Consider the following 23,980-nt stretch of genomic DNA (forward strand, 5'->3'; position numbering starts at 1 on the left):
GCCCCTGCCAGCATGGCCAATTGGCCGTGCTGGCAGGGGCTGATGGGAATTGTAGTCCATAACATCTGGAGTGCCAAAGGTTCGCCACCACGGCCATAGATCGACTTCTCCTCCATAAATCTGTCCAAGCCCCTTTTAAAGCTATCCAGGTGAGTGACCGTCACCACCTCCTGTGGCAGCATATTCCAAACACCAATCACACGTTGCGTGAAGAAGTGTTTCCTTTTATTAGTCCTAATTCTCTCCCCCCAGCATTTTCAATGAACGCCCCCTAGCTAAGGCCAAACAGCCCAATGATTTGGTTCTTAGTAATGCCGCTGGGAAACTGTGTGGGGGGCAGGGGCAGTATTGTCTGGGTGCTTATGATCAACACACCCTAGCTGATCAAGCCAGAGACGTCTTGGACCATCTTCAGAATTCATCTGACCTACAATAAAGAAATCATTGTTCAAACAACTGTTTCAATTGTTTGGTTCACGGAGGTTCTGACACGGGGGGGGGGGGGGCTCCTCCCCTCCTGGCTTTCCAGAGAGGCTAAAAACCAGATGTGTTCCAAAAAAGATTTGGGGGGCAGCCTGAGCCCAGGCAAGGGGCAACACCCACTGGTGCAAAGCATCAGGCCTTTTTAGACTGGTTGAAATGTGCTTGTTATCCCTGGTTTTTAATGGCTGCTTTATAAAATCAGTTTATATTGTTGAGTGAGCAGCAGTGGCGTAGGAGGTGAAGAGCTCGTGTATCTAATCTGGAGGAACCAGGTTTGATTCCCAGCTCTGCCGCCTGAGCTGTGGAGGCTTCTCTGGGGAATTCAGATTAGCCTGGGCACTCCCACACACGCCAGCTGGGTGACCTTGGGCTAGTCACAGCTTCTCGGGGCTCTCTCAGCCCCACCTACCTCACAGGGTGTTTGTTGTGAGGGGGGAAGGGCAAGGAGATTGTCAGCCCCTTTGAGTCTCCTGCAGGTGAGAAAGGGGGGATATAAATCCAAACTCTTCTTCTTCTTGATTTAAAAAAAATAATTGACTGCCTGAACGTGTGGAGAATTTTGACCTCCCAAGTTCCCCCCCCCCCCCCACACACACACACTCCATTTGGACAGACAACCCAGAAAAGATGATGCAGAAGAATAACAGGAGAGGGGCAAGGCCCATGCAGGGGTAGAGGCAGATGCCACAAGACTCGTGAGCTAGATTAGTCAGGGAGAGGTCTTTCAATGGCCATCAGTACTGGTGACTGAAGGGAACCTCCAGATCCGGAGGCAGCAAACCCCTGAACACTTGCATTAAAATGCAACAACAGTGTAGCCCTCCTCGGCCTCTTTACCCTGTTTGCTGGCCCTCCAGGGCAGACGGTCTGTCACTGTGTGCCACAGGATGCTGGGCTGGAAGGACTGCGGGTCTCACCCAGAAGGGCTCTTCTTGGGTTCTAATCGCAGCTGGTGCAGAATGCCGTAGGCAGACATTGTCAGGGGCTAGATGGTGAGTGCAGATGCTGCCCATTTTGACGCAGCTACGTGGGCTGCTGGTTTGTGTCCAGGATGCCGGTCATGGCATTTAAAGTCCTCCCTGGCGTGGTTCCCAAGGAGGGCCATCTCTTCCTGTATGTGCCTGGGTGTCAACTGCTGTTTTCAGACCCCCTGCTGGTTCCTCCCCCACTTGAGGGGGCCTGCCTGGCATCCACAAGACCTCTGGGTCTTTTCTGTGGTGGCTCCCCATCTGTAGGAGCTGCCTAAAGTGACGAGCAGATGTTGTTGCAGATTTTCAGGAGATTTGTTCGCTGGGGTTTTCAGTGGACGATGAACAGCAGGCATTGTGTAAGTGGGGGCCTTTGGGGTTTGTCATTTTGTTTTGGCCTCAACTTGTGATTTTTTGACCCACTGCAAGCCGCCTTGAGCCGCCAAGAGGAAAGGAAGGGCATGAATCTTGTAACAGCCACATACATAAACCATCAAGCGGCCAGGTGTCCCGAAGCCTGCTCCTGTCTGCCTCTGGGTATCGCACAACAGCCCAGCACGGAGGGCAGGAGAAGGAAGTGAACCACGGGTGCATTTTCCCCCACCCACGTGAGAGAGAGAAAAGAGCTTGAAAATGAAGAAATCAGCACATTTGAGAAAACTGGGCAGAATATTAAATAGCAGAGACCTTTTGCCTGGCCTTGGAAGAAGAAGAAGAGTATATCCCCCCTTTCTCTCCTGCAGGAGACTCAAAGAGGCTTACAATCTCCTTGCACTTCCCCCCTCACAACAAACACCCTGTGAGGTGGGTGGGGCTGAGAGAGCTCCTTAGAGCTGTGACTAGCCCAAGGTCACCCAGCTGGCGTGTGTGGGGAGTGCACAGGCTAATCCGAATTCCCCAGAGAAGCCTCCACAGCTCAGGCGGCAGAGCTGGGAATCAAACCCGGTTCCTCCAGATCAGAGTGCACCTGCTCTTAACCTCCTACGCCACTGCTGACCCTGCAGCCTCGGCTGACCCTGCAGGAGGAAGAGACTCCCAGTAATCACATTAAACTCCCAGTCATCTGTTTAGCGAGGAGATGATTCCGCTTGTGACCATCTGGAGACGTTTCATTTGGATACATTAAACTCTGCAGCAATGTGGGGTGCAACAGCTGCCCTCTCACCCGCCAATATTGGGGCTAATATTAGACATTACATACATATATTATATTTATATTAGGCACAGTATCTATAACAGGGGTAGGGAACCTGCGGCTCGAGAGCCGCATGCGGCTCTTCTGCCCTTGCACTGTGGCTCCACTAGCCGAGCCACCGGCCCCATCCTTGCCCGCCCTGCAGGCAGCAGGGCGGGCGCACCAACAGCCCGCGGTCGGCTGGGCCGTGCCGCGGGCTTCCCCTCTCACCCGCCCCGTTGGAGCGAGGTGGGCGCTTTCCCGGTGGCCAACGAGGCCGAGCTGCCAGCTTCATCCTTGCCCACCCTGCAAGCAGCAGGGCGGGCACATCCATGCGCTTCTCAGAATGAGCGGAGTAAAAGGTAAAAAAACCCTATGTATATAGTGTTAGTGTAACCCCCATGCCCAGAATGGGTTGGCCCAGAATGGGTTGACCCAGTAAGGGGTGGAGACTCGGAGCAGCAGAGAGGCTGAAAGAGCTCTTTTGCAGAAGAACAAGGCTACCAGACTCGGACCTTGATTTCTATAAGCCCTTAAAACCTTGTTAAGGTAATTGCAATATTGTTGGAAACTACTGGGAAGGTAGTTGTTGTTTTTTTTTTTGCTATGTTGTAAATGTTGGAGTTTATTGTTTCAGGGTTTTCTTTGGTGGTTGTAATGGGTGAGAGTTCTCCTGGAGACCTTCATCATGTTGCAACCTGTTCACCAAGCCCTTGGAGTCTTCAGGAGCCAGCCAACTTGCAAAGAAGAATTTGGACTTGGCAATATCAGTAGACTGTAAATAGAAGGACTTGAAATGCAACCTGAACAGGACCTTGAATTGTAACGTTAAATGTTGATGTTATATGTTATACGTAAAGAAAAGTAAACCATTTTGTTGTTTAAATTTGGTTCTTTGCAACTCATTCCAGGTTCTGCCCCACAGAACCCACAGAAGGAGGTTACATTAGCTTTATTTCAAATGTCAAAAATTATTTGCGGCTCCGAGTGTTTTCTTTTCCCGCGGAAAACGGGTCCAAATGGCTCTCTGAGCGTTAAAGGCTCCCCACCCCTGCTCTATAACATACGTGGAAGAGCAGGGAACACAATTCAAGCACGCGCGCGCGCATGCCTACGGTTAAAGGGAGAGAGAGGCGCAGTCCTAGAGGGGCCGCGGCGAGAGGGTGGGGGCAGCCACTTCCTGCCCCTCCCGGAAGCAGCCCCCTCCCCGGGATGCCGCTCCAACGGCCAGACGGGACGGCGGTAGGCGGCGGCGGCGGCTGCAGTTCGAGACCCGAAGCAGCGAGGAGGGGAGGGTCCCTGAGCCCCCTTTGTGCGGGGGAGGAGCCACGAGGAGGGCTGGAGGTCAGATCCGAACTCGGCGCCCGGGGGGCGGGGCGGGGGGGGGCCCGGGGGGGGGGGGGGGGGGGGGGGGGGGGGCCCGGGGGGGGGGGGGGGGGGGAAAGGGGGCGGGGGGGGGGGGGGTCCCACGACCCCCCTCCCCAAGAGCCAGCCGACACCCCAGCACATTTCCCCCAGAGACCTGGACCCATCCTATCCCCACCCACCTCACCATGGGGAACCAGAGCAGGGACCAGAGACCCCCTCCGCCCAGGGGGTTTGCCCCAGAGGGGCTGCTTCTGGGGAGGGGGCTCGTGTGCTCTTTCTCTCCCCTCCCCCACCTGGTTGTGGAGCATCCGGGCCCCCTCCTCTGATCTCCGGCTTTCACACTGCCATTTTCCCTTCCTCTGCTGCAAGAGGGTGTTTTGGGGGTGGGGGCAGTGTTGGGGTTCAAATAATTTAACAACTGGTCCTTTATAAGCGTCATTTTAACACCCGGTTCCGCCGAAGTGGTGCGGACCTGCTGAGTCCCACCACTGGGTGGGGGGCTTCCTCCTTTTTAAAAAAAGCTGGCAGCTGTCATATACCCTGTTTCCCCGAATATAAGACATCCCCTGAAAATAAGACGTAGTAGAGGTTTTGCTGAAGTGCGAAATATCAGGCATCCCCCCCAAAGTGAGACGTAGCAAAGTTTTTGTTTGGAAGCACGCCCGACAAACAGAACACAGAAAAATAAGACATCCCCTGAAAATAAGACATAGCGCATATTTGGGAGCAAAAATTAATATAAGACACTGTCTTATATTCGGGGAAACACGGTAGTTGTAATTATGTGCCTGTCAGTTTATATACCAAGGAACAATATTGAGTTGCTGGTTTTATAAACCAACCTAAAAAAAAAATCCCTGGTGGAATGTAGGCGGGGGGGGGGGGGGGGGCTCTGGATCACAAAAACGTGGGGGAAATTCCAAACTCCATTGCTTCTGGATTGTGTTCGCAAGGCAGCGCCAATGGGAGGCCACGCCAGTCTTTTTCCCTGCCCCCCCCTTGCATTTTGTTCTCATTCTTCTTAGTTCTTGTCAGTTTCTTGTTGTTTGGGGGGCTCTTTTTCTGCTCTGCTGCATGTTCATGGGGAGGAGCTCTTCCTTCCAGGCCTTGCAGATGATCAAATGCAGTTGCTGGATCTCTTTCAGATCTTCTGGCATGTGCATGAATCTGAGATCTGGTCCACGAGTCTAGGAGTGAGTTCTCACAGAGACTAACATGCTGGAGTGGAGGGGGAAAACATCAGGGCCTTTCTATCTGCTTTTTCCACCTGTGGATTCAAAAGAGCTTCACCTGAATCTGTGGATGGAGGAATGCATTTCCCCCTCTGTTCAAAACCGGCATAAATGTGTGGGGCAGGCTAGGGAGTCTTGGTTCGAGGAGGGTGTATGAATGTGGGATCAGCTTCAAATAGTGGGAGAAAGATCAAACACTCCAGAGCCTTCCTCGATCAAAGGTGGTCCCCTCAGCTGTGCCCCGAAGCCATTATGGAGAGAGGGGCATTGGGGGACTGGCACAGGAAACGTGTTTGTAGTGCAAAGAAGGAACCCCCCACCCCTGTTATTTCTCCCCCTCCCAGGGAAGAGTGAAAAGAGATACTTGATGCCTCCTCCGCCATCTCCTGCGCTTGGCAAAAGGAAGAGAACCGCCATGCAGCCAGCTCAGGTAAAGGGGGGTGGGGTGGGGGTGCTGGTCAGACATGCATGAGAGGGAAGCGATGGTTCCTTCTGTTCCAGGGCTCAAAGGATCGGGCTCCTTGCCCTTGGTTCTGGTGCTGCTGGATTTGAAGACTGTTCAGGATCACCCCCCTTCCCCTATCTAAACTGGCAGGAGCAAAGAAGGCCAAGCAGGAACTCTGAAACAAAACTGGGCCATGAATTTCCCATGTCAGCTACCATGTGGACATCTGTGGCCTCTTCCTTACAAGGCAGCTAGCCCCCTGCCAGTGAAGACTGCCCCTCTGGCTCCAGGATGCCCCCAAAGAGGGGTGGGGGGCCAAATATCCCCACAGGGCTCTGGTCCCCTCCTCTTTGTGCAGCTGTTCTACTATTAACCAACTGTCTCTTAATATTAAGCTCATGTGACCACAATTCAGGAAGGATCTTGACAAGCTGGAGCTTGTCCAGAGGAAGGCAACCAAAAGAGTCTAGAATCCATGCCCTGAGGGGAGAGGCTTAGGGGGCTGGGCATGTTGAGTCTGGAGAAGGAAAGGTTCAGGGAGGACATGATAGACATGCTGAAATATTGGAAGAGATGTCGTGTTCAAAAGGGAACGAACTTGTTTTCTGCTACTCCAGAGGCTAGACTACAGAGTAATGGATGCAAACTATGAGAAATGGGATTCCACCTAAACATTAGGAGGAAGTTCCTGACATTAAGGGCTGTTTGACAGTGGAGTACGCTGCCTTGGAAGGTGGTGGAGTCTCCTTTGGAGGCTTTTCAAAAGAGGCTGCATGGCCATCTGTCAGGACTGCTTTAACTGTGAGTTCCTGCATGCCGGGGTGTGTGTGTGTGTGGACTGAGTGGCCCAGATCTCTACAATGTGTCCAGGGACATGGCTGCCTCCCAGCACCTGGCAGCCTTTTCCACCACCACCCCCTGTCATAAATGCTCGCCCGGGAACTTGAAGCACTTCCCCCCTCCTCAAACTGACATCCCACGTGGACTTTTTGCAAGGAGCAGGGACCTCCAGGAAACCAGCAGCAAGCACAGAAATGGCAGGAAAGTCTCAGCAGCAAGAACAAGCCTCAGGAGTTCCAGGGAACAGGATGGAGGCAGCAAAGCCCTAACCAAGCTGCAATCAGCAGTCTAAGAGAATGAGACTGGGCTAGCACAGTCCCAGCCAGGCTGCAATCATGAAGGAGGGCCAGGAGGACTGATGGCCGCTAGGAATACGAGAAGAGTCAGCATGGCTTTTGCAGAGGCAAGTCCTGCCTTACAAACTTACTAGAGTTCTTCGAGGATGCAAACAGGCATGTGGATAAGAGGGAACCAGTGGACATTATCTACTTAGATTTCCAAAAGGCATGTTCCTCACCAGAGACTATTGAGAAAACTCAGCAATCAAGGAATAAGAGGGGAACATAAGAACAAGCCAGCTGGATCAGACCAGAGTCCATCTAGTCCAGCACTCTGCTACTCGCAGTGGCCCACCAGGTGCCTTTGGGAGCTCACATGCAGGATGTGAAAGCAATGGCCTTCTGCTGCTTCTGTTCCGGATCACCTGATCTGCTAAGGCATTGCAACCTCAGATCAAGATTGGTAGCCAGAGATCGAGATTGGTAGCCAGAGATCGACTTCTCCTCCATAAATCTGTCCAAGCCCCTTTTAAAGCTATCCAGGTTAGTGGCCATCACCACGTCCTCTGGCAGCATATTCCAAACACCAATCACACGTTGTGTGAAGAAGTGTTTCCGATGCATTAAATTTCACCTATGGATTAAAAACTGGTTGAGAAACAGGAAGCAAAGGGTGGGAGTAAATGGGAAGCTCTCATAATGGAGAGAAGTAGGGAGTGGTGTCCCCCAAGGATCAGTGCTCTTTAACCTTTTTATATATGACCTGGAAGTAGGGGTGGGTAGCGTGGTGGCCAAGTCTGCGGATGATAACAAATTATGTAGGGAGGTGAGAACCACAAAGGATTGCAAAGAGCTCCAAGTGGACCTTTATAAATTAGGTGAGTGGGCTAAGAAATGGCAAATGCAGTTCAATGTAGCAAAGGGATTTGGGTATTTCAGTTGATAGTTCCATGGGAATGTCAACTCAATGTCTGGCAGCTGTGAAAAAGGCAAACTCTATGCTGGGGATAATTAGGAAAGGAATTGAGAATAAAACTGCAAAGATTGTCATGCCCTTATATAAAGCAGTGGTGCGACCGCACTTGGAGTACTGTGTTCAGTTCTGGTTGCCACATCTCTCAAAAAGGATATTGGAGAGATAGAAAAAGTGCAGAGAAGGGCAACGAGGATGATTGAGGGACTGGAGCACCTTCCTTATGAGGAGAGGCTGCAGCGTTTGGGACTCTTTAGTTTGGAGAGGAGACGTCTGAGGGGGGATATGATTGAAGTCTATAAAATTATGCATGGGGTAGTTCTTATGTTCTTATTGTAGCAAAATGTAAAGTGATACACATAGGGGCAAAAAATCCAAACTTCACATACACACTACAGGGGTGAGTGCTATCAGTCACAGACCAGGAAGAGGATTTGGGCGTCTTAGTGGATAGTTCCATGGGAATGTCAACTCAGTGCATGGCAGCTGTGAAAAAGGCAAACTCTATGCTGGGGATAATTAGGAAAGGAATAAGAACATAAGAAGTAGCCCGCTGGATCAGACCAGAGTCCATCTAGTCCAGCTCTCTGCTACTCGCAGTGGCCCACCAGGTGCCTATGGGAGCTCACATGCAGGATGTGAAAGCAATGGCCTTTTGTGGCTGTTGCTCCCGAGCACCTGGACTGTTAAGGCATTTGCAATCTCAGATCAAAGAGGATCAAGATTGGTAGCCATAAATCGTCTTCTCCTCCATAAATCTATCCAAGCCCCTTTTAAAGCTATCCAGGTTAGTGGCCATTACCACCTCCTGTGGCAGCATATTCCAAACACCAATCACACGTTGCGTGAAGAAGTGTTTCCTTTTATTAGTCCTCATTCTTCCCCCCAGCATTTTCAATGTATGCCCCCTGGTTCTAGTATTATGAGAAAGAGAGAAAAATTTCTCTCTGTCAACATTTTCTACCCAGTGCATAATTATATAGACTTCAATCATATCAGTTTGCCTTTTTTACAGCTGCCATGCATTGAGTTGACATTCCCATGGAACTATCAACTGAGACGCCCAAATCCCTTTCCTGGTCTGTAGCGTGTATGTGAAGTTTGGATTTTTTGCCCCTATGTGCATCACTTTGCATTTTGCTACATTGAACTGCATTTGCCATTTCTTAGCCCACTCACCTAATTTATCAAGGTCCGCTTGGAGCTCTTTGCAATCCTTTGTGGTTTTCACCACCCTACATAATTTGGCATCATCTGCAACCTTGGCCACCACACTACCCACCCCTACTTCCAGGTCATTTATGGTTAAAGAGCACTGGTCCCAAAACGGATCCTTGGGGGACACCACTCCCTACATCTCTCCATTGTGAGAACTTCCCATTTATACCCACCCTTTGTTTCCTGTTCCTCAACCAGTTTTTAATCCATAGGAGGACTTCCCCTCTTATTCCTTCATTGCTGAGTTTTCTCAACAGTCTCTGATGAGGAGCTTTGTCAAAAGCCTTTTGGAAATCCAAGTAGACAATGTCCACTGGTTCCCCCTTATCCACATGGCTGTTTACACCCTCAAACTCTAGTAAGTTTGTAAGACAGGCCTCTGCAAAAGCCATGCTGACTCTTCCTCAGCAGGTCTTGCTGTTCTACATGTTTAATAATTTTATCTGTAATGATAGATTCTACTAATTTACCATGAACAGATGTCAAACTGACTGTCCTGTAATTTCCCGGGTCCCCCCTAGATCCTTTCTTAAAGATTGGTGTGACATTGGCCATCTTCCAGTCTTCAGGGATGGAGGCAGATTTCAGGGATAAGTTGCATATTAAAGTGAGGAGATCAGCAATTTCATGCTTGAGCTCCTTAAGAACTCTTGGGTGAATGAAATCTGGGCCAGGGGATTTGGTAGCATTTAGTTTATCAATGGCTGCCAGAACTTCCTTGTCTACCACTATCTTTGCTAGTTGAATTTGCCTCCTAAGAAGCTTGGTTCAGGTGCAGGAATTTTCCTCACTTCCTCTTGGGTGAAGACAGATGCAAATAATTCATTCAGCTTCTCTGCAATCTCCCTGTTATCTTTTAGCACACCTTTTGGTCCTTTGTCATCTAATGGGCCTACCGCTTCCCTAGCTGGCTTCCTACTTTTGATGTACTTGAAAAACTGTTGGTTGCTGGTCTTGATGTTCGCAGCCATGCGTTTCTCATAATCCTTTTTTGCCTCCCTTACAGCTGATTTTCTTCTCTTTTGCCACCATTTGTGCTCCCTCTGGTATTCTTCATCAGTCAAGTTGGGCTTCCATTTTCCAAAAGACATCTTCTTTTTTCTGATAATTTCCTCAACCTCCCTTGTTAACCATGGTGGCTTTCTTTTGGACTGGGCGCTGCCTTTCCTGACCTGCGGAACACATTCCAGCTGAGCTTTTATTACTGTGTTTTTAAGTAACCTCCAAGCATCTTGGACAGTTTTGACTCTCTTGATTTTCCCTTTCAGCTTCCTGTGCACTATCCCCCTCATCTTTGAGAAATTCCCCTTTCTAAAAGCAAATGTACCTACATTAGTAGTTGTCACTTGTTTGCATGCAGAGATACTGAATCTGACAGCATTGTGGTCACTGTTCCCTGTCGACTCAACAACACTGACTTCCCGCACCAGATCCTGGGTCCCACATAGAATTAGATTTAGGATCACCTCTCCCCTGGTTGGTTCCACAACCATCTGCTATAAGCCACAAGCAAGCAAGATGTTTGCTGGCTGGACCAGTTAATCAACCTTCCTTGATAAGGGAGAATTCTTACAGCCATATGATTTGACTTACAAATTAAATAAGCAAATCCACTGTTCCTTCTATCAGCAGCAGCTTTAAATGTCCATTCAGGCCTTAGATTCGGCTGTTTCGGTTTTTGACTTTCCTGCCCACAGACCAGCTTTCCAATGTTTCCTTCTTCTTGCAGGATGGAGTGTCCTTTGAAGAGGTGGCTGTGTATTTCACCATGGAGGAATGGGCCCTGCTGCGGGCCCCCCAAAGGGCACTGTACAAGGAAGTCATGCTGGAGAACTTTTGGAATGTGTCTTCACTGGGTGAGGATCCCTTTCTCCTGGGCTGATCCAAACAGCAGATCTCTGCTATCCTCCATGATCCTTCCTGTAATTTGCGAGGTCTGTTGCATTGACGTTGCAGAAAGCAAAACCCTGCCTGGCAATCCTGTGTTGGACCATCTCAGAGGACATCAGAAAAGGTGCCAGGGTGTTAGGTCTCGAAGTCAATAAACGGACTCTGTAGTATTGATCAGTAGAGTTTATGGATGAGGCATCGAAACACCAAAGCTCAGCAAAGCCAGTTGTGACAAACTTGGCTTTTGCCATCTCCTTTATCCCACTGCAAATCTCCCTCCCACTTCCTTAAGAAATTATAAAAAATAGTCCCTGGACCGGAGGCGCCCCAAGGTCAGTGGCAGATAGTAAGAGAAAGCCACCTGGCTTTCTGTTCCCACGAGATAAGGGATGCAACTGTTTCTCATGGGTCTAGGGTGTCAAGGGAAGCCTAGTTATCTACAAAGCATGTGAAGCCATTGAACAAAGATCAAGGAAATAATGCTCCAGATGACAATGGTAACATATAGCAGGTTATATCTTTTAGCAGCACTGATTTATAGATTTAAGCAGTTACATTGAGTTAGGAATGCATCTCAATCATATAAATTCAATTGCCCTGTCACAGACTTTCGGGCAGACAACAGTAGATTTCCCTGAGAGGTAAAAAGAGCAACCAGTGTGCTTTGGTGTACCACTGCTGTATTACTGGGAACTCAGAACAGACCACTGTTGTCTTCCTGAACTTGTTCCCTCACTAAGACTAAGCTTTGCCCCAAGAGAACGGGGCAATCCCCCAATGCAGCCACTCCTTAGCTCACCCTGCTGCAGAACTCCCTCTCAGTTCTCACAGCACTGACTAAAAACAGGCTCTTTAGCTACCAGCCAATCACAAGCATCTGTGATTAGCTGCTGGTGTGCTGGAGCTTTGCTCTGTTACAATTCAGGAAACCCTGGAATCCATCACAGTTTCCATCTCTGTTTGATGAGGAGCAGCCGCAGAACTGCTAGAGCCAGATGGATAATTCTTGGCTCTGTACTGTCCCTTATCCCATTCCTAATACTTGCCTATTGTGTATCTCTGGATGGGCTCTCAACCCTCACTTGGGACTGAGGAATTTATTTGCACTCTGGCAAGTTATAATTTTGTTGGTGGTTGTTTTTTCCCCTGATTACAAGGTCCTCTGATTGCTAAGCCTGAGCTCATATCCCAGCTAGAAGAGGAAGAAGAGCTGTTTCTTGGAATCTTTGATGAAGAGGAGGAACTTGCAGGTAGTTACTATATATCCCTCGGGACTGTATTTTGCCTGTGCTTCCTTTTAACAGTGGGTGGATTTCTGTGAGGATTATCGTCACTGTTTGATCTTGGGAGAGGGATACAGTGGAGTTGGAGTCTTTGGGGGAGCCATGCTCCTTCAGTGTATGGAAAGGTTGGGGAGAGGATGTAAGTTTAACAACCTCTGGGATGCTTTTGAGGGCAGGTTATTCATGTTCTCCCCAGGGGAATATTTGTGAGTCCAACACCACAGAGATAAAATTTCCATTGCCTGACCTGGGAATAGAAAGCAGTGGACCAATCAGAGACCTTCATCACTGCCTAATAATAAAGATACAGGCCTGTGGCTACATTTTGGGGCTGGGGTTTTGATTTACAGTTTAGATCAGTGAAGGATCTCTCTGCCAGTAACTATACTGATGAAATCCTATTCTCCACACTGTGTGGCATTTCGTAGGACCACATTACCCTCCAGGACTCTGGAAATGGTTTTCAGACACCTGGCCTTTCAATTCTTGCATGCTGTACAGCAGTTAGTTTTGTTCAGTCTGTAACACTCAAACTATGTTCGTTTTCATAGCATTCATGCCGCAATTATTTTCTCTTTCCACATGGGAAGTGTGTGATCCAGCCACTGAAATCAACGAGCACTGTGTCAATGAAAAAGGAGTGACATATTCTGATGGGAAAGACAGCACGCAATATTCTGGTGCCCAGGAAAAGAAAGAAGGAAAACAGCCAATGAAAGAGAGAAGTAATTCTGGTCCTTTCCAGGGGGAAGATTCACATAAAACTGCAGTAGTTGATAAAATTCACGAAAAATACAATAATGAGGACGCCGCAACTGGAGAAAGAGTTTCTGAAAAACCTGATAAAAATATTGATTGCAGTGTCCGTAACAGTATGAAAATCCTTAAATCCCAGAAATGTACAAAGAGATTTGGGGAGAAAACAATAACTTCTCATAAAAGAATTCACACACAGAAGACCAACTATAAATGCTGGGATGGTGGAAAACGCTTCAACAACAGTGGAAGCCTTATTTCCCCTCAAATTTCCACAGGGCAGAAACCATATAAATGCCTGGAGTGTGGAAAAGGCTTCAGTCAGAGTGGTCTCCTTACTTCCCATCAAAGAATTCATACAGGGCACAAACCATATAAATGCCTGGAGTGTGGAAAAGATTTTTGTCACAAATCAGCCCTTACTACACATCAAAGAATTCATACAGGGGAGAAACCCCATAGATGTCCAGAGTGTGGCAAACACTTCAGTAATAGTGGAAACCTTACCTCTCATCGAAGAGTTCACACAGGCGAGAAACCATACAAATGCCTGGAGTGTGGAAAAGCCTTCAGTCAGAGCACAAGTCTTACTACACATCAGAGAATTCACACAGGGGAGAAACCATACAAATGCCTGGAGTGTGGAAAAGCCTTCAGTCGGAGCATAAGTCTTACTTCACATCAGAGAATTCACACAGGAGAGAAACCATACAAATGCCTGGAGTGTGGAAAAGGCTTCAGTGATAATGGTCACCTTACTTTGCATCAAAGAATTCATACAGGGCACAAACCATATAAGTGCCTGGAGTGTGGAAAAGACTTTCATCACAGATCAACTTTTAGTACCCATCAAAGAATTCACACAGGGAAGAAACCCTATAAATGTCCAGAGTGTGGCAAACACTTCAGTAGTAGTGGAAACCTTACTGCCCATCGTAGAGTTCACTCAGGGGAGAAACCATATAAGTGCCTGGAGTGTGGAAAAGCCTTCAGTCGCAGCACAGGTCTTACTGTGCATCAGAGAGTTCACACAGGGGAGAAACCATACAAATGCCTGAAGTGTGGAAAAGCCTTCAGTCAGAGCACAAGTCTTACTTCACATCAGAGAGTTCACACAGGGGAGAAACCATACAAATGCCTGGCGCGTAGAACAGGCTTCAGTAAGAGAGGTCTCCTTACTTCCCATCAAAGAATTAATAAAGGGCACAAACTATATAAATGCCTGGAGTGTGGAAAAGACTTTAATCACAGATCAAATTTTAGTATCCATCAAAGAATTCACACAGGGAAGAAACCCTATAAATGTCCAGAGTGTGGCAAACACTTCATTGGTAGTGGAAACCTTACTGCCCATCAAAGAGTTCACACAGGGGAGAAACCATATAATTGCCTGGAGTGTGGAAAAGTCTTCAGTCACAGCACAAGTCTTATTTTGCATCAGAGAGTTCACACAGGGGAGAAACCATACAAATGCCTGGAGTGTGGAAAAGCCTTCAGTCAGAGCACAAGTCTTACTTCACATCAGAGAGTTCACACAGGGGAGAAACCATACAAATGCCTGGAGTGTGGAAAAGCCTTCAGTCAGAGCACAGGTCTTACTTCACATCAGAGAATTCACACAGGGGAGAAACGATACAAATGTCTTGAGTGTGGAAAAGGGTTCAGTCAAAGTGGAAACCTTACTTCCCATCAAAGAATTCATACAGGGCACAAACCATATAAATGCCTGGAGTGTGGAAAAGAGTTTAGTTACAAATCAGCACTTACTACACATCAAAGAATTCACACAGGGGAGAAACCCTATAAATGTCCAGAGTGTGGCAAACACTTCAGTGGTAGTGGAAACCTTAGTGCCCATCGAAGAATTCACACAGGGGAGAAACCATATAAGTGCCTGGAGTGTGGAAAAGCCTTCAGTCACAGCACAGGTCTTAGTAAACACCAGAGGATTCACACAGGAGAGAAAGCATACAAATGCCTGGAGTGTGGAAAAGCTTTCCGTCACAACTTCAGTCTTACTTCACATCAGAGAACTCACAGAGCAGAGAAACCATACAAATGCCTCTAGTGTGGAAAAAGCTTCAGAACAAGTGGAAACCTTACTTTCCGTCAAAGAATTTACAGAGGGGAGAAACCATACAAATGCCTGGAATGTGAGAAAAGCTTTGACAGAGTGAAAATCTTTCTTCAAATCTGAGAATTCACACAGGGGAAAAACCATACAAATGCCTGGAGTGTGGAAAAGCCTTCTGTCAGAGCATAAATCTTTCTTCCCATCAAAGAATTCACACTGAGGAAAAACCATACAAATTCCTGGAGTGTAGAAAATATTTCAGCTGGCTTTCCTACCTTATTTGTCTTCGAAGAAATCAGGTGGGGAAAATCATAGTAAATACAGCTAACCAGTCTCCATTCTCTGCTGCAATCTCCTTGATATGATTTTGCTCAGACACTCCTTATTGATGACTGACCCTTCTTTCTGGTGCTCCCACCACTTCTAACATGAAAACGCTGTTCGACAATCACCTAAATATTCTCCATCAACTACATTTTCAGAGTTAATTATCTCTCTTTTGATCTAGATTACCTTTTTCTATTGACATCACTCTCTGACACAAGTTTTCTTCTGACCATATTTTTATTGCTCTTTTTTCTCTTCCCCTTTTCCCTCCTGAGTTCTCAGTCACTTTCTGTATTATACATTTCTGACCTGATTATCATATAATAAAGTTGGGTGCTCCAGTCCAACTCCCTAGCCATGCAGGAACACACAATCATTGAGCTCCTGACAGATGGCCATTCAGTTTCTGTTTGAGAACCTCCAAAGAAGGAGACTCCACCACCCTCCAAGGCAATGGATTCCAGTGTCAAACAACCCTTAGCATCAGAAAGTTCTACTTAATGTTCATTCCTTCACCATGAATGCATTACTCCACATCCTAGTCTCTGGAGCAGCAAAAATCAAGCTTGATCCCTTTTCAACATGACATCCCTTCAGATATTTAAACATGGCTATCATGCCTCCCCTACCCCCTTAACCTTCTCTTCTTTAGACTAAACATACCCAGCTCCCTAAGTCTCTCCTCATAGGGCATGGATTCCAGACCTTTTACCATTTGGTCACCCTGCTCTGGGCCCACTCCAATATATTTCATGCCTTGTGGTGCCCAGAACTGGACACAGTATTCCAGGTGAGGTCTGAGCAATGCAGAATAGAGTGGTACTGTTACTTCCGTGAGATCCAACCCATAGTTTTGATCAAGGGAAGTATGGAAAGCTGTCAGCCTTTTATGCATGGCCCCCACATTTCAATGGGGCTCACAGAACAGGGCCTCCCTGATTAATTCCATCCTGTTGTGGGCCAGATCCTTTTGTCACCCCAAAATGACAACCCCATGGGTCGCAAGATCTGCTCTTCCCCTACTGATTCATTGCAGAGCCTAGCAACTGTCATCCTCCCCCCCAAAAAAAATTCCTCTTTCAAAGTAGACGAGAACACTGTTAAGTGGCTGATGATTGGCCCTGGGTGGAGGAGGCAATTTTTTGTGACACCTACTGGAAAACAGACCTCCAAATCCTCCAATGAGCACTTACCATTTGGAATTGAAGTAAAGCATGACAAGGACTACTGCTTGGTTAAAAGCAGATCTCTGAGAAGATGATGGAACAATGATCTCTGCAGGAAGAAGTAGTACAAATCAAAGTCTTGGAATTGCCCTTGCAGAGGAGCCTGAAAATTAGAAGATCCAGAGCACTGGCATCAATGTTGGCGCTGGTATTAGATTGTTATTCTGTGCATTCTATATTTACAAACCTTTGTTTACACTACAGATACAAAAGATGAGCCCCCCACTTATAACATGAAAACACTGAATAGAAGACTGGGAGAAGAAAGTGACCCATATGCTGGAAATGGACAGGTTAACTTGGAAGTTGAAAGGAAACTATGTATAGAGTATATTAAAACAATTCTATATTAGATAAGTTAAACGTACAAGCATAAGGTTGTATGTTTAAAAAGAAAAATTAGAAATATAATCAATCTCACTCTCATATTAGAATGAATTTTATTATTGCGGTCAAAGACCATCCCTTAAAAGTTTCTACATCATTTCATCCATAAAATACCTATATAGAAATCTCATTACCTTCAGCTGTTCATACAATACAGTTTTAAGTTTTTTCAAGTCATTCAGGGCTTTCTTCACTTCCGTACACTCCCCGTCAAACCAAGATTTAGAGTACCCATTTGGTTGGCTTTTGCGCTTGGGACTAGCCGCCTTCATTACCTCACATCTTTTTCCAATCGGCTTAGCATAACCCTGTAGGCACGCATCCACATCATTAGTCTCTATGCACTTCCTTGCAATATCATCCACGGCACCAGACTCAAAAAACTCTTTCATTGCCTTTTCCAGCCTTGCATTCCAATTGACTCTGCAAATGTTTCTTAATTATTAATGCCTCTTTATATGTTTCAGATATCCGTGGGGTAAATTTGGGAATCTCAAATTTCTTAGTAAGAGGTAAAAGGTCACTATCATAAATATGTTGAAATTTCAAAGGCATCCACAAAATTTACCATGCTTACTGACACCATAATATAATCAATGACACTCATGCGTGCTCCAGACCAATAAGTATATTCTGCAGGGTAATCGTTTGGGTATGCCCCATTCCGAGTGTGTAATTTAAGATGTTTAGCCATTTTTAACAGATGAATTCCTGCAGTGTTTAATTTAGAATCCTTAGACAGCCTGGGCACGGGTAGTAATTTCTTTGTTATGGAAAGGTCCCATTTTTGTGTATGATTTAAGCTGTTATCGTCTGGGCCAATTCTGGCATTAAAATCTCCACCTACTATAATATAATATGATGATATCATCCTGATTATATGTTCTATATACATTCCTAATCCATTCCATAATGTTTCTAAACAATCTTTTGTTTTGGTTGGGGGACTGTATACATTAATAATTATACAACTGGTCTGCTCGTAACAAAGTGCTACTGCCATAGCTAGTTGCTTAAAGGAAGGTAACTCAATAAGCTTAACTTTCAGTGCCATTGAAATTAATAACCCTAACCCGCCTTTCGCTCTTCCTCTCTTAGATGCCTCAGCTGCTAGCTCAGAGGTTTTGTACCCATTTAATAAGGGGGTATCCAGACACCAGGTTTCTAGTACCAGTAAGATGTCAAATTTGGCCATAAAATTACTCACATTCCATGACAGTAGTGCAAAAGCATTTGAGATCTGGACTGGCTGTTTGACAATAATGGGAGTGGTATAATTGGAGCTCTATCCTTCTCCTCATGTTGATTTCTTAGTCGTTCCATTGTAATCTGATCTAATTGCCCCTGTAGATCTATCAGACCAGGTGCTCAGAAGCAGCAGCAGCAGCAGAAGGCCATTGATTTCATATCCTGCATGTGAGCTCCCAAAGGCACCTGGTGGGCCACTGCGAGTAGCAGAGAGCTGGACTAGATGGACTCTGGTCTGATCCAGCAGGCTCGTTCTTATGTTCTTAAATGCCTTAGCAGACCAGGTGTTCGGGAGCAGCAGCAGCCGCAGAAGGCCATTGCTTTCACATCCTGCATGTGAGCTCCCAAAGGCACCTGGTGGGCCACTGCGAGTAGCAGAGAGCTGGACTAGATGGACTCTGGTCTGATCCAGCAGGCTCGTTCTTATGTTCTTAAATGCCTTAGCAGACCAGGTGTTCGGGAGCAGCAGCAGCAGCAGAAGGCCATTGCTTTCACATCCTGCATGTGAGCTCCCAAAGGCACCTGGTGGGCCACTGGGAGTAGCAGAGAGCTGGACTAGATGGACTCTGGTCTGATCCAGCTGGCTAGTTCTTATGTTCTTAAATGTCTTAGCAGACCGGGTGTTCGAGGGCAGCAGCAGCAGCATGAGAGAGCCATTGCTTTTCCCGCATCCTGCGTAGCAGGCTCCCCAAAGGCACCTGGTGGGCCACTGCGAGTAGCAGAGAGCTGGACTAGATGGACTCTGGTCTGATCCAGCAGGCTCGTTCTTATGTTCTTAAATGCCTTAGCAGACCAGGTGCTCGGGAGCAGCAGCAGCAGAAGGCCATTGCTCATCATAAGCAGGCTCCCAAAGGCACCTGGTGGGCCACTGCGAGTAGCAGAGTGCTGGACTAGATGGACTCTGGTCTGATCCAGCAGGCTAGTTCTTATGTTCTTATGTACGGAAATACATCCATTCTCTTCCAGCTTCCCCTCACATCCAGACTCCTTCCCCACTATAACTGGCCCTTCTTTACTCAGTTCTTCTAGTTTAAGGGCTTCATTCAGTTCCAGTGGATCAGCATTTTGATCAAGTTCAGCCAGCCCCTGCGTTCATGCTTTCTCTTCCCTTCTATTGTTTGATCTGTAATGCAGAACTCTGTTAGAGCGCATGTCCAGTTCGTATTCGATTGGAATAACTTCATCTTCTCTTTAATCCAAATCTTGGGAGATGCGATTATATTTCCTTTTTCTTCAGTGGGAGGAATGTCTGGTGTAATTAAATCATCCACTTTACTTGTCTTCCGTGATTCAAGTTTTAGACATCTTCTACGGATTCACCCCCTCAGCGCAGAGCCTCAGATAAGGGTTCCGTCGGGTTTACACTTGTCCTCTTCACTCCACGGATGCTGGAGGCTTATTATTATTATTTCCTGTTAGTGGATAGAAACTGATAACGTTTGGAAGATTGTCTGGGACAAAGGCGCTTGCTCTGGAATTGCTACTTTGGATCATTACTGAACTTATGGAATGGGCGCTGTTCTTGGGCCGAATATATGTGAATCAATTTATTTCTTTTGAACATTATACTCCAGGGACGGAGCCACTTTATGTTATACTAGCAAGTCAAGCTTTTATTGGTATGTTAGTGGATAGAAACTGATAACGTTTGGAAGATTGTCTGAGCAAGAGCCTTTTTGCTCTGGAATGCATACTTTGGATCATTATTGAACTTATGAATGAACTCATTTATGAATGAACCTATGTGAATCAATTTATTTCTTTTGAACATTATACTCCAGGGACGGAGCCACTTTATGTTATACTAGCAAGTCAAGCTTTTATTGATATATCTTTGATGGTGTATTTCATATTACTATTGCATATTATGCCTTATAAGTGCTTGTGCACTAGAACTTATAGAGTGACTATTTCATTTTACATATTTTATGAATAGTAGGATTTGCGAGAGGCTAGTGGCGTAATAATCCACGTTACATTGTACTCCCCTCTGTATTTACCTACAGTTATACAAATTTTATTGGGCAAAAGTGATAAGGCAGAAACACAGCTCGCTCTGCTAGGTTAAATAAACCTTTTCCAGAAGATGATTTCACCCAGTTTCAAAAGATTTTATTATTTCCTTCGAAGCTGCGCGCTGCTTTCAAAGTTTAGCATGGTATGTTATAAAGGCACTAACAGGATTTAAGCAACAGAGAGGTTCAAAGGGGCTGTTATTTGTGTAACATAATTTATTCCCTCTTACAAACATCCCTCCTTGCCTTCTGACCATTGGCTAGATTTGGAATATGTATACATTACCATTTGCATCTCCACTCCTAATTTGGACAGGACTTGAGTTAACAACAACCTACGTAAGGCAAACTAAGTTTAGTTTCTTCTACTGTAAGGTCTGTTTTCCCACCTCCTTTTTTGTATGTCGGTCGCCCTTTGACATAGTTGCTATGCCAACCACTGAAAGCTATATCTTGTAGTAAGAGGTCAGGTCCTTAAATTCCAAAGTTTGTTCACTAGACTTTTGCACAGAAAAGTGCAGAAATCTCCCCCCCTCCGCCCAAGCAGGCCTCTCTACTAATGAAATTACAGCTCTTTGTTTAACTAACAGCATCTTACTGATCCTCTATGAGTTATTTCTAATATACTTTATGTGATTAAACACAATGGCTTAAAACATTATAAACTATATGTCTGCCCATGTCAAAAGTATCAGGTTGCAGGAGTTGCCGAAACTCTCCTTTTTGCCTTCTCCCAAGGAAGGATTGATGCATGTTCCTTTAACACTCTCCAATTGGCTCCTTTGGCTGAGCCTGCCTTTATTCTGCCTTCGCTTCCGGTGAACATCGTAATTTTGTTACCAGCCAGCCGGCTTTACTATTTTATCAGCTTCATGCTCATTAAAATGTATTTCGTTTATAGCCGCCATGGTGAGAGATAAACAAGTATTTGAAAACATCCTCCCAATCCTTTCCGCTTACATTAGCTTTAAAGTATCCCTCTTCGCCCGGCTGTATTTATGGTTCCCGGGGCTTATTAATTATATCATCGGGATGTTCGCTGAGCTTCCTGGTCGCAGAATTTTGAGATGTTTCTCTCATTGGGGTATCATTTACAATCTCCTCTTTATCCATTAATGCTTCAAAGCGGCTAGTTGTTTTTACTTGGGAAAAAAAAGTCCATTATTTTAGTTGTAGCATATGGTGTGGGAGTTCTATTAATACTCCTCTGCCGCTTTTTTTGCTGACCTAGCATCATAAAACTTATCAACCCACAACACTTTAGCGGTCCATTCACCCACCATATAGTTATTTAGATAAATTAGGTGTTCATTATAGTTGTAAATGACAAAATTCCAAACTTTAACCAGTGATGGGAGCTCCTCCTCCAAATTCTGCCGTCGAGGAATGCTGGAGACGGAAGTCATGCCCCCTGTGGAAAAACCACTGTCATATTAAAATGTTTATTTTCTATGTTATAATAACAAGTAAAGGACAGGATAATTCAAGATAACAACAGAGATAGACATTTCCTCTTGTTTCGCAATGCATTTTTTCTTTCTTGTTTAGAAGATGGGAAGGAATCTAGAAATTATGACAAAATAGATGAGATAATGTATTTCATTTATTTCACTGTAGGAGAAATGTTAAGAAATTGAAGAAGCAAATGATTAAATAGAAAACATTGAAAACGATGATAGAAAGAATATATTCATAATGAGGAGTGTTGTATTATTTGGTTTTCAGACTGAGCTAATATAATACGTATCATATTTTCTTTTCTTGGATAGTTCCGTACAATAGTTTTGTGTTTATTACATATTGTAACTTGTATTTTCTTGTTTTCTCTTGATTCTGTATTGTTGTATTTTAATTGACTTTTACAATCAAAATTAAGAAAAGAAAACCACTGAACAACAGTAGCCAAATATTCTCCATAGCCTCTATGTAACAGGAACTACGATTACCTCGGGCTTTCGGTTATTTTGATCAAGATTACATTTTTCTCTATTGACAAGCTTGTTCCCTTTTCAACAGGCTGTCCCTTCAAATATTTAAACATGGCTATCATGTCTCCCTCTCTTCCTTAACCTTCTCTTCTTTAGACTAAACACCCCCAGCTTCCTACGTCTCTCCTCATAGGGCATGGATTCCAGACCTTTTATCATTTCGGTCACCCTCCCCTCTCCAATATTTTTTCATGCATTGCGGTGCCCAGAACACAACACAAACGGCTTCCAGGTGAGAGTCTGAACCCTTTTCAATGCGGAATGGAGTAGTCAATATTACTTCCACGAGCCACTCTGTGGGGAAAGATCTTCGTCAGACACTCTAGAGCCTTCTCTCGATCAAAGGTAGTCCCCTCAGTTGTGCTTTCTCAAGCATGTATGGGAGAGAGGGTGTTCCAGGACTGGCCGCAGGGAAGCGTGTTTATGTAGTCATGGAGAACTCTTTGCTTATCAAGTATCTTATTCCCCTCCGACTCCATTTGGATGGACAACCCAGAACAGATGCTGTGCAGTTATTGAAGTTTCCATGCCTTCTGCAGGAGGTTGAGAATACCTTTCCAACTCCGATGCTTCATGTAAAGAGCGAGGAAGATCAGGGCCTCTCTGGAGACGAGGTTGCTCTCTTGAAGTATTTGAGGAGGGCAGGGAGTTCTCCCTGTCAGCAGCAGAAGAGAGAACTCGCAATAATGTTTATAAATTACAGGTGGATGGTACTGGCTGGATATTAGAAACACCTTTTTTTAACTGTAAGAGCTGCACAACAGTGCAATGGGTTGCCTAGGGAGGTAATGAATTCCTCCTCTCTGGCAGTCTTTAAGTGGCAGCTGGACAAACACTTATCTGGGATGCTCTGGAGGCTGATCCTGCATTGAGCAGGGGCTGGACTAGATGGCCTCTATGGCCCCTTCCATACAAGAAGGTCAGAAAAACCCCCTGCAGCCACCCCACTGGGGGCAGAGGCCATAGCTCGCTAGTACAGCAACTGTTTGGCACGTGGAGCGTCCCGGGTTCAATCCTCGGTGCCACCACATATAAAGGGCCAGGCAGGAGGCATTTTGACGTGAAGAATTTTCCACCAGAGACTACTCAGGGGTCTGGTCTGGAACCGCGGCGGTTTCTAACGTGTGTTCATCTCTGCAGCTCTTGAACTGAGTAGCCAGCTTGCTGCCACCAGGGACTCGAGGAGCATCTTCCTGCCAGACAGGTTGATACGGTACGCTCTAGAAGAGTTTTGAAGAAGAAGAGTTTGGATTTATATCCCTCTTTCTCTCCTGTAGGAGACTCAAGGGCTGACAATCTCCTTGCCCTTCCCCTCTGAAAAACAGAAAGCGCCCTGCCAGCGGGGTAGGTGGGGCTGAGAGAGCTCGGAAGCTATGACTAGCCCAAGGTCACCCAGCCATGGCGTGTGGGAGTGCACCGCTAATCCTCATGAATTCCCCAGGTGGCCTCCACGAAGTCCTCAGGGCGGCAGCAGGCGGGGGGAATCGACAGATACACGAGCTCTTAACCTCCTACGCCACTGCTGCTCACAGCAGGCTCTTATCTGGTGGAGCAGGTTTGATTCCCTCCTTTGCCACCAAAACCTTTTGGGACTTTACTCTGTTTCCTGCCTCAACCTATAGAGGGGTTTTTTTTTTACTAGATAGCCAGTGACTAGAAAGGGACCTAGGAATTTGTCACCTTTACTCTATCATGCACAGTCCTGTCGCTGATGCCAATGGGCGATGCTCTCGGGGACTTCCTCCCTGGCTTCCGCCTCCTTCTCAGGACTCTCCATCTTACTTTCACCATACCTAGGGAGAGGATG

The 23,980-nt window shown here is 46.2% G+C and overlaps 3 protein-coding genes, 1 long non-coding RNA gene and 1 pseudogene across 4 annotated transcripts in view; all 5 read left to right on the top strand.

The window, feature by feature from the left end:
- LOC125440166 (zinc finger protein 91-like) overlaps nt 1–23,980 on the top strand; it is a 183,782-nt gene that overhangs the window by 86,511 nt on the left and 73,291 nt on the right. The gene's annotated exons all lie outside the window — the stretch shown is intronic.
- Nucleotides 1–23,980, top strand: part of LOC125440106 (zinc finger protein 420-like) — a 313,705-nt gene that overhangs the window by 37,704 nt on the left and 252,021 nt on the right.
- The window catches only part of LOC125440371, an 84,995-nt pseudogene that overhangs the window by 36,750 nt on the left and 24,265 nt on the right, over nt 1–23,980 (top strand).
- Nucleotides 3,839–23,980, top strand: part of LOC125440115 (zinc finger protein 420-like) — a 157,200-nt gene continuing 137,058 nt past the window's right edge. Inside the window, 3 exon segments of the mRNA XM_048509695.1 lie at nt 3,839–3,969; nt 5,570–5,655; nt 10,709–10,835. Of these exon segments, the coding sequence (XP_048365652.1) occupies nt 5,593–5,655; nt 10,709–10,835 (190 nt within the window). The 5' untranslated portion in view covers nt 3,839–3,969; nt 5,570–5,592.
- On the top strand, nt 19,077–22,065 carry LOC125440388. Its single transcript, XR_007245688.1, has 2 exons — nt 19,077–19,108; nt 21,544–22,065. It is a non-coding gene; the product is annotated as an uncharacterized LOC125440388 (long non-coding RNA).

This window comes from Sphaerodactylus townsendi, linkage group LG01 (assembly GCF_021028975.2).
Source record: "Sphaerodactylus townsendi isolate TG3544 linkage group LG01, MPM_Stown_v2.3, whole genome shotgun sequence".
NCBI classification, from domain to species: Eukaryota; Metazoa; Chordata; class Lepidosauria; order Squamata; family Sphaerodactylidae; genus Sphaerodactylus; species Sphaerodactylus townsendi.